This window comes from Amphiura filiformis, unplaced genomic scaffold (assembly GCF_039555335.1).
Source record: "Amphiura filiformis unplaced genomic scaffold, Afil_fr2py scaffold_41, whole genome shotgun sequence".
Taxonomy (NCBI): domain Eukaryota; kingdom Metazoa; phylum Echinodermata; class Ophiuroidea; order Amphilepidida; family Amphiuridae; genus Amphiura; species Amphiura filiformis.
The window spans coordinates 730386-741146 of NW_027305505.1; the positions used below are offsets into that span (position 1 = coordinate 730386).

Genomic DNA, 10761 nt, shown 5'->3' on the forward strand with positions numbered 1-10761 from the left:
CTTATAACAATTTGGAAATAAATTAATGTTGGGAAAAAAATATATTTCTATATATATACACATGGCAAACATTTCAGTCGAGCAATTTGAGCAAAAACTTCAAGAACAAAAAGACTCATTTGATGCTATCAAATGGCGAGAAATTGAAGAAGGCCAAATTTATACACTTATAAGTGTTGAATATTTTGATACACAGTACGGAGAGAGGTGTGTTGTAGTACTTGATGGTGATAAGGTTTGGGCGCCTTCCGGTTTGGCTAAAAGACTAAAAACAAATGTTAAACCTTTTCCCCGCTTTGTCAGATCAACAGGGTTAATACAAAGTAAGAAGAATCCTGCACAAACGTACTATGGTTTTGATTTAGTGTAAAAGGTTTTGAAGTAAAATGAAATTCCACTATTGTTAAATTTTGAAAAAAGTAAAACATTTTTTTTTTCAAAAAAAAAATATATCCTATAATATAACATGTCAACTGAATACGGCCACAAACTTAATCCTTACCGTAAACTTCGCAAACCAAAAGGCGTTAAAGGCATACGACGTACTCTGTACAACACCCACGTGCCAAGCACAATTGACCAAGGTGGTATTTTAACTGTAAGATTTCCTGATCTTGGCAAAGATGATGTTATTACTCCGGGTACATCAAAATTGTCTTTTAAAATAACTCTTAATTCTGACAACGACGCCAATAGAACAATTGTAAATAATCTTGGTCGAGCAATTGTAAGCAAACTTGAAGTAAAACTAGAAGGTCAAAGTGTTTTTGTTTTAAATGATAGTGATATATTTTTCTGTTATCAAGACTTGTGGAAAACTCCAGAAGAACGTGAAAATGCTGTCTACCAAGGAATTCAGTCAGCTGCAGTTAGAAAAATTAGAATCAACGCCGGAGACAAAGGCGCCGCTGCAAAAGATGTTGCAATTGGAACAGCTTATGATAATGTTTTTAGTATTCCTTTAGACTTTGAACTACTTGAATCGCACATGCCATTTTTTCAAAGCGAACTTAAAGACCGCTTATCATACGAACTTACATTTAATAATTATGGCAAGGTTGTAGTAAGCACCGACGCAAATGCAACTTATACTATTTCTGATATCCATTTAGAGTTTGAAACAATAACTTCTCCTGAACTGGCCACCATGCTAAGAAATCAACACAAAGGCAAATCGACTGTACTTTACGACCGGGTGATAAGACACTCTCAGCTATCCTTAAATAAACCAGATACAGTGTGGAATATTTCTATGGCACCAAGAGCAAAAAGCATGAAAGGAATTCTAATAATATTTGTTGATCCTGCAGATGGTGGCGCTTCATATGGCAGAGATACAGAAAAGTTTTACAATCCTAAAATTACAAAAGTATCAACAACCCTTGATGGAAATCCAAATCAGCTATTCGCAAGTGGAATGAAACCGCATCAACATTTTGATGAAATTAGGAAACATTTTGCTGATGGTAGACATCGTGCTAATCCCCAAGTTGCAAAAGAACTTGAATTGGCTGATGTTTCCTTGCCTGATTACTTAACTTCAAAGTATGGACTTTGGCTTGATATGCGCGTTTCAGATGATGACTCATTACATGGCAGTGGAAGACGAATAGAGGGCGCCAGTCAATCTATTCAAGTTGAGCTAGAAAAAAATGCTGAAGCCGCTGGTGAATTAAATGCACACGTATATTATATTCAGGATGCTCAACTTAACTTTGAAAACGACAGACTTATCAATGCAATGTATTAATTTAGTTAGTATTATATATGTCGGTAAAACAAGCCCATTCAGCAATTATTTGTGGTGCTACTGGTTCCGGTAAAACAGAGTTTACATTAGATTTACTTGAAAAAGAATATTGTAATTTTTTTTAATACATCATAATCATTTGTCCCACATGGAGATATAACAAAGCTTATCTAAATCGTAAGTGGTTGTTTAAGGACCCAGATCATATTTTTCTTATTGACCCACAGGAATTAATGCCCAAGAGCAATGACTCTTTGAATGATACATTAAAGATTTTGTTGAAACACACGGAAAGTTAGACGAAAGTCATGTTTTGTTTTTAATTGATGACTGCAGCTCACAAAAAGGCATGACTAAAAAGAAAAGAATGTTATCAGAATTAGCTTTTAGCGGAAGACATCTTAATTGTTCTGTTTGGGTTCTTACACAAAAGTATAATTCTGTCCTTACTGATCTGCGTGAACAGATAAAATGGCTGGCTTTATTTTACTGCAAAGATAGAGATTCCTTTGACGAAGCCATTCGTGAAAATGATGTAATACCGTCGTTAGAAGAAAGAAAAAAAAAATGCGCGATTTATTAGCTGAACATAAACATTCAAAGCTGATACTAATTACAGAACAACCAACAAGTTATAGGTTTGAAAAATAAATTTTGGTTAAATATATGCTTAGTGAAATATATCAAATAACAGGCATCATTGCTAATATTTGTATTATAGCAAGTGTATTTTTTTTAGTTATTAAAGTATCTCAAATAAAAAAATATTTTCATTATATATACATGGACGTTGATAAGCTGCTAGAACAAAGTTTAAATGAACAAACTGCTACACTATTACCTCAAGAAAGTAAAACAAAAGATCGACTAATACAAGTTGTTATGAGCGGAAAAAGTACGTTTTACCTCGGCAAGCAATATAGCACAGATGAAATAGAAAAACTGGACGAGACACATTTAGCAAAATTATACGCAAGATATGAAGCTACCCTTGGAGGTTTAATAACAAAAACTTTAAAACAACACATGGTTTATGCTTACACAAGAACAGTTGAATGTCTTTGCCCAACAGTTAGCCAAGGACGTTTTGCATTACAAAATACAAATAAATTAAATAACGATTTAAACAATCCCCCCTTTGTAGACTTGGCGCTGACTTCACTTACTTGTAAAATGTATCATGAATACGGTCATTTTTTAGCTCCACTTGAAGCCGCTTTGTTAACAAGTAGTTTTGTTAAACCAGTTAATCAACAAAATGTTAAATGTTAATTCATCTACTCCACTGTTGAATTTTGAACAAACAGCTAATCAACAACCTGGCAACAATCAGCATGTTAATTCACCTAATTATCAACCAGCTACGTCAACTAGTTATCAACAAAATACTAATTATCAACCAGCTACGTCAACTAGTTATCAACAAAATACTAAGTAGCTGTCAACAAATTTTAACTAGCTGTCAACCAATTTTAACAAGCTATTAACAAAAAATATTTGCTACAACTATACTATGGACCCAGAAACAATTATTAATGAAAATACTGAAGAAACTCCAAAAGTAGAAACTCCAAAAGTAGAAACTCCAAAAGTAGAAACTCCAATTACTAAAAAGGAAAAAAAACCCAAAACGCATAGAGCAGGGAAGAAAACTAGCAGAGTGGAACAAAAAAAATAAAGAACTTCTAAAACAAACTAATAAACCTGCTGCTGTACAAAAAATTACTCTTGAAAATACACCTAAACAAATTCCAAATGAATCAAAAAATACTTTAACAAATCAAATTAATTACCACATTATTGGTGGAACAATCGTTGTTGGTGGGTTAGTTATTTTTCTTGTGTATTTTATGCAGCGGGGAAATGATGTAGAGCAGGAATCTTTTGTACATCAAACACTTGAACAAATACCTGAAGAAACTCCTAAAGAAGATCCTTTTAATATGGTTTAGTAAAAAAAAAATATTTGTTATAATATAATGGACCCAAACACAATTGTCAACGGAGCATATCACTCAGCAGTATTGAGTGGATTGATACTTACAAACTCAATGCTTGCTAAAAGAATTCTTAAAGTAAAACCAGCTGATCTTGGTCAATTAACTTTAAAAGATGGAGCAATGCTTATAACCAATGTGTATATATCAGTAATGATTAAAAATGCCTTGATAAAAATGGTATATTACCTCCTAATATAAACCCGATTCCAAGTGCGTAAAAAAATAATGTATTATTATACAAAGGGCATCAGCTGCAGTACTTATGATTGGTGGTGCTATTACAAATGCTCTTGCATTTTCAGGAAGGAATTTTTTATTTAGTCAAATAAGTGGATCAGCAGAGCGTAAACGGCATAATTTAGCCATGGAAAAACTTTCAAGCGAACGAGATAAATGGAACGAACAACGTTTAGAACGAATTGATTATGTTAATAAAAAACTTAAACAAGAAGGACATGCAGAAAGAACTTTTCAAAATGTAGATCAAGCCATGCAAGAATATTATTATTTGACTGGTGATAATTTACAATTTGCAACAGAAATGTCTCCAGAACCACAGTTAGCAGATTTCCTTGATGAAGATCAAAAGTCGGCATTGCAAAAAGGAGAAATAGCAGTTGTTGGTGTGGGGCTTTTAATTACAGGATATTTAACCTATAAATTTATTTAACAATAATTAAAGTTGTAGTTTTTAGGATATACTGGGTTTTTTTTAAGAATATCTTAAAATACCACATGTTAAACAAATCCAATAATATCCATTTTGAGTTATGGTCATTAATCCTTTACAGGAAGGACATTCATTAGGATTAGATTTAACTGTTCTTGCATCATATATGCTATTTTTTTTTACAAATAAGTTGCCATTCTGGTTCTCTTTTTATAAGCGTCGCTGCACTTGGTAAATGAATAAAGTTTAAAAAGTATCTGTTTTCCATATCATCTGGTGGTAAAATCAAATCAAGAATCTTGTAAACAAGATAAGGATATGATGGAGTGTTAGGACCAAAGTCTGGGTTTATTTCTCGTATTTCTTCACGGGTTTTGATAAAATCAACAAATATTTTTTTAGCCTTGTATAAGTACTTAAGGGGTATGCTAGGTAGCCTAACTCCTCTTAATTCTTGATAGAAGTAAGTTGTATGTTTGTAGTATTTAGAAAGCTTTAGTGTTTTTAAAATGTTTCTCATACCCTCAGGTGTTAATTCACAAATGTTGTTCTGCACAATATAATCACGTATAGTATCTAAACTATTTCCAACTGTAGGCGGAGTATTAAATCCTAAAATCTGATCAATCCAATTTGTGAAATGTTTTTCATAATCATGACCTGGTTTTTTTGGAACATAGATTTCATTAGGCAGTTGGTCTTGATTTTTTATCAATCGGCCACAATTTGGACAGCATAACTTGTATTCATCTGGTTCCATTGGTATTTGACAGTCAGGGCATTGGTTAGTTTGACCTGTTCTTATATTATATATGTCATTTTGACATTTTTTATACTCCTCAATATCTAAATATTTTTTATCCATTTCCAAAACAACTTCAGCTAATCCTGCAGCTTGCATGTTATCCAATCCAGTAATTCTTTGAATGCCTTGAACAAAATTATCTGTGCTCATTATATATATACAAACAATATCATGTCTTCAATAGAAAAAAAATTATCTAAAATTTATTACAGTCCTAAAGGATACTGGAGAGGTATATCTGCAATTGAAAAATTAGCCTCATCTGCAAAGGTCTCTGAAGAAGTAGCAAAAAATTGGCTAAAAAAACAAGCAATATGGCAGATTTATTTACCTGCTCCAAAATATATTCCTAGACCGAAATTTAATATTACTATTCCCAATCAAGTTCATCAAGCAGACTTGTTATTTTTACCTCATGATCACTTGCCAAGAGGACGTAAAATATTTAAGTATGCACTAACTGTAGTGGATGTCGCTTCTCGTTATAAAGCTGCGGAACCCCTAACTTCAAAAAATTCTGACGAAGTTGCAAAAGCGTTTTCAAATATTTATAAGCGTGGTCCTTTGACATGGCCTGAATTATTACAAGTTGATCCAGGTCGTGAATTTATGGGAGAAGTAAGCAAATTAATGAAATCAAAACATGTTGCAATAAGAAGAGGTGAAACAAGTTTACACAGGGCTCAGGGAATCGTCGAGAGATTTAATCGCACACTGGCTGATAAATTATTTGGACATCAGTATGCTCAAGAAATTTTGATGGAAGCAAGAAGCGAAAAAAAAATGTGCGATCCACAGAATGGGTCGCTCGTCTGCCAGATGTAATAAAAGCATTAAATAACAACTAGATTAACAGGCAAAAAGCCATCAGAAGCCATAAAAAATAAAACTGTTGCAGTAAAATCTTCTGCACCAACAAAAGAAATAAATGAAGTACATTTACCATCTACTGTAGGTGTGCGGTATTTGTATCAACCTGGTGAACTTGAGGGCGGAGAACGCAGAAGAAGTACAAACCCTATATGGAGTTTAAATGTGTATCGGATAGAACGAAGTGTTATAAAACCCGAAGAACCTATTCTGTATTATCTAAGTGAAGGGGCCCCGAAAAGAGGGTTTGTTCATGAGGAATTACTTGTTCCTCCAGACACAGAACTACCTCCCAAGGGCGTAATGACCAAAGGCTAATGTGTTGATTCCATCATCAGCAATCCATCGTTTTGTATCCAAAGGAGAAAGTGAAATTTTATTTAAATGAAGCCCATATATTTGATGATTTTCACTTCTTAACATATTCATTCCGTGTCGGAAGATCGTTTGATTAAGCAGTGCTTCTTTGTAGTTTTCATGATTTATATCTTTTTTCACAACACATTTTTTAACGCCTTTTGCCTTTCGTATGTTTCCATCATCTTTTACGATAGAATACATCTTTGGTCTTAATCCAACATATTCAAAAATTGGTTTACCTGCGCACTCGTCTTTCATTTTTCCAAGCACTTTTTTATTTTCAGTGCTATGTAAATAATGATCTTGGGGATAGTCGTTAGTGTCATAAAGGTTCATGTGTTGTGCCATATCTTTGTATACGTCTTCAGTTTGTATGTGCATTAACAATGAATCAGTATCGGTGTAAAGTAAATTTACTCTATTGCCATACTGTTTTTTTCATTTCATTGTAATAAAATCATACATTAATAATTTGCTCAAGTCAAGAATACTCATACCTACGTACACAGGTCGATTGAGATACAATTTACTTTTATACATGTGCAGCGCTGCTAAATCATTGTCAAATATTTTTTGTCTTGCAAATGATGGTTGTGCAATTAATTTTCTTAGCTTTGTTTCCTCAGATGAGCGCACTAGTTTAACATCAACGCGTTTGCGTAAGTTTTCCATTGTTTTGCCAAACACAGAGTTGTTCATTAATTTATACAAATCTTTTTCAAAGTCATTTGTCGCTTGCTTTCTTAGTTCAGTGTTCATTCGAATGTAAGGTTCCATCCATGGTTTTTGGTCAAATTGCAACACTCTATGTACATATGTTAATTTCATTCCTAATGATAAGTATAATTGTAAGTTTCTGTAGTGTACGATGTATTTTGTTTTGTTTCTTAGATTAGGCACAAGTTTTTTAATCTTTGTTAATTTTTGATTGCCTAACAACTTCTTCTGATAAGGAGATAGCCATTCATCTTGGACTTCTAAAATTTCTGGGGCCAGTGGATAATCATTATGCATGTCGTGTATTTCAGGTGGATATTCTAAATCAACTTCTAAAATATATCCTTTATCAGCATTTGGGGGGTGGTTTATTATCTCTTGAACTTGTGTCCAGTTTTGAAGTTGCATCCATTCAAACTTTCCTATAGGCAAAGATTGACTCATCGCCCACCCATAAAGATTATTTGCATCCAAGTACATTATATGACTTGGGTTTTCATTGGGATTAAAATCAGGAGTAAGGATATTATTTGCCTTTGCACCACGCTTTGAGACCATGATTATTCCTCCTCTTAAACATTTTTCAATAAACAAATGCATGTCATAGTATGTTAGTAATTCTAGCTGAATTTCGGTCTTCTTTAGTAATGCATCCCAGCTTAAACCTGGAGATGTGAAATAATGTGCAGGATCTAACTCGTATTGTCTGAGACATGTTGTTCTAAAATTCTCAAACACGTCAGCTAAAAGAAACACATCTCTCCTGAGATAAAGATCATGGTAATCGGCTAGCGTCTGACATTCAAAAGTTCGCCATACATTCTGAGCATGCTCATAGTCATTTGCAGAAACACTTTCATCTGTTAGTGAACTATAAAAATCATCAATAGCTGGCAGTTGTGTTTCTTGAAAACGCTCCCAACTATCCATGTATTCATAGGGGTAAATAATATTCCTTTTCTAAGAAGCAGTGCGCGTTTTGTTTGATCAGGTTCAAATTTAGTTGTAATGTGAAAGTCTTCTGGTTTGTTTGCTTTGACTAATTTATCAAGTGATGCAAGAAGAAACTGGGCACTGTCAATAAAGCGTAGCTGACGTAATGAAAATGATATATAACGCTCTAAATTCTGAGGAATAATTTTAATGTTGCCATCCACTTTGCTTATGGCTTGCATGATTAAATGGGCGTCGTATCCTTTAAGATTGTGAAACACAACTGGAATAACAGTTGTTTCTGGTTTTAATCCTAATTTTAAATTACACACGTAATGTGCTGCACCGCGGAACTTGCCTGTCAGATGACAGTGATCTCGTACTTTATCTAAGTAAGGCTTGTTGGTTGTTTTATTTTGTTTTATTGTCATACGGTTTTTGCAAATATAACAATGAGTTGAATTATTATAATTATTCCAGTCTTCTTTAGTCATGTTTATAGGAAGTTGCAGGACCTTCAATTTTATTAATAATAGATTCAAAATCAGCATAAATTACAAATGGTGCTTTCATTTGCTTGTGCCAGTTTTCGAATTTTAATATTGATTTTTCAGGTTTTGGCCAGGCGGCATAGGACACGCAACACGGACGTACGAGGCTGGCGAAGATACAGGGCTGACAGCCCCATTCACAATACACGGTTAGCGATTATAAATGGACAATTAACATACTTGAAGTGGGGTACTTTGCAGAACCCCAACGGTTTTAGAGTAAGATAATTTTGCTTTGACACCACATAACAAATTTAGAATTGTTTGTGAAGATTTCATGATTATGTGTTAATCCAATGGCGACGTCAAAAATAGCGATATCGCATCCACCATCATCTGGTTTTGGCATTTCTATTCGAAGCGCCCTCTCCATTTCTTTCACATTCGGGTTTATGATCTTCTAAAAGATCTGCACGTGTATAACCATGAAGACATCGTTCACAAAAGTATTTTCGATGTTGATATTTAGTTTGGTCATATAAAAGACGATTCAAATCTTTTATCCAAGTGTAGTGTGTACGAATGCCATGCTTTTCATTTTGCTCAATAATCATCAGATTAGTACGAGGAATATTAGAAGGTTGTTTACTTAACTGATGTACTATTACACATCCTTTCCAACCAAAAACATTAATTGCAAGATTATTCATTTTTTCTACAAGATGTATTTGATTAATAGGCGTTCGTTGGGGTGTCAATACCTGTAAAGTTTAAGTTGTCTTCAGTAGGGTATTTTCCAGGTCGGTCAAAATGATCTTGTGCAGGAAATAGCGCACTACGAAGAGACCAGCGTAAACAATTATCATCTTTATTCTTAACATTAATAATTGCGTGTTTATTTTTTAAAGCTGGTGGTAAATCAATGTATGAACCACCGCGAAGAGGCTGGTAATTTGCAATATTGATCCACAAATTTTCAACACGCACAATAACCCAATTTGAACCATTTTTAACCCACTTCTCAATTTTTTCTAGAATGCTGGCAAAAGCAGTATCCATGTTTATTTCATTTTCATTTATGATAGGAATTTGCTCATGAAAAAATGTTGGGGTATCATATATTACATCACCGTAATTATATTTAGACATCATAATTCTAAAGCCTAACTGAAATTTTAACGAACCTAAGGTTTTAACTTCTTGTGATAATATATTTTGAATTTGTGGTTTAACATTTTGCAAAAATGTAAGTGGGTCTTTTTCAAAATGGTATTGGCTCGGAACATTCATTTCATATCCTTTAAAAAAATTTCCAATTGTAAAAGGAGTTTGCTTAAATTCTAATGTTTTAGTTGTCATAGCTCTTTTGATTGGTTTTAAGGGAGTGGAAAGACCCCCTTGAAAAACAGGCTGATCTAAACTATAATATTGCGTCATCTCATTTCTTAAATCAACCATTGTTGGAGGGTGATATAAGGTAGGCTCCAACACCATGGTTTTGTAAGCTAGATTTAGAATAAAAATTACTAGAATTTTTAACTTTGCTAAGCGGAAACAATTCATTGTTGTACTGAACAAATAATCTGCCAGAATCGTCTAATGCAAATGCTTGGCTTATGTTTTCAGTAATGTTATGAAAGTTCATAAACTTTTTGACCTGAATATTTACAGCATCTTCCATATATTATATCTAATTTTTAAGTCTTTAATTGCTTTAAAAAAATATAAAATATAATGCTATAAAATATACAAATGGATATAAATCAAAATGCAAATAATTTTTTAACTGATGTAATACAAACTATTATTAAACAATGGGAAGCAATGCCACTTGACATACAAAACAAAATAAGAACTGAGTTAATGTCTACTTTTATATCTTTTGTTGGAAAGGGCAAACAAAATAATAAAAAAATTATAGGCATTTATTTGTCTTAAGTAATTTTAAAAAACATATTAAAGAAACAAATTTAATATAAAAACAATGACACAAGTCGCACAAAATATTTTCCCTATTAACATAGACTGTAAGAATTTGCGTGTTGTTCGTCAAAAGGAAAACAACAAAATTATGTTTGAATTATTGAGAACAAGAAATACATATTTAATCAAACAACATTGTAATAACAGTGAGCTTAATCGCGTGCTAGAAGATCTTGAAATTA

General features: G+C 33.1%; 1 protein-coding gene across 1 annotated transcript; it reads right to left on the reverse strand.

The window, feature by feature from the left end:
- Nucleotides 1–6893: 6893 nt before the first annotated feature.
- On the reverse strand, nucleotides 6894–8102 carry LOC140144139 (uncharacterized). Its single transcript, XM_072165975.1, has one exon. The coding sequence runs from the start codon at nucleotides 8100–8102 to the stop codon at nucleotides 6894–6896; it is 1209 nt and encodes a 402-aa protein (XP_072022076.1).
- Nucleotides 8103–10761: the final 2659 nt, after the last annotated feature.

Bases quoted from the DNA above. Each gene is read 5' to 3' on its own strand.
- LOC140144139 (XM_072165975.1), bottom strand. From the start codon at position 8,102: ATGGATAGTTGGGAGCGTTTTCAAGAAACACAACTGCCAGCTATTGAT.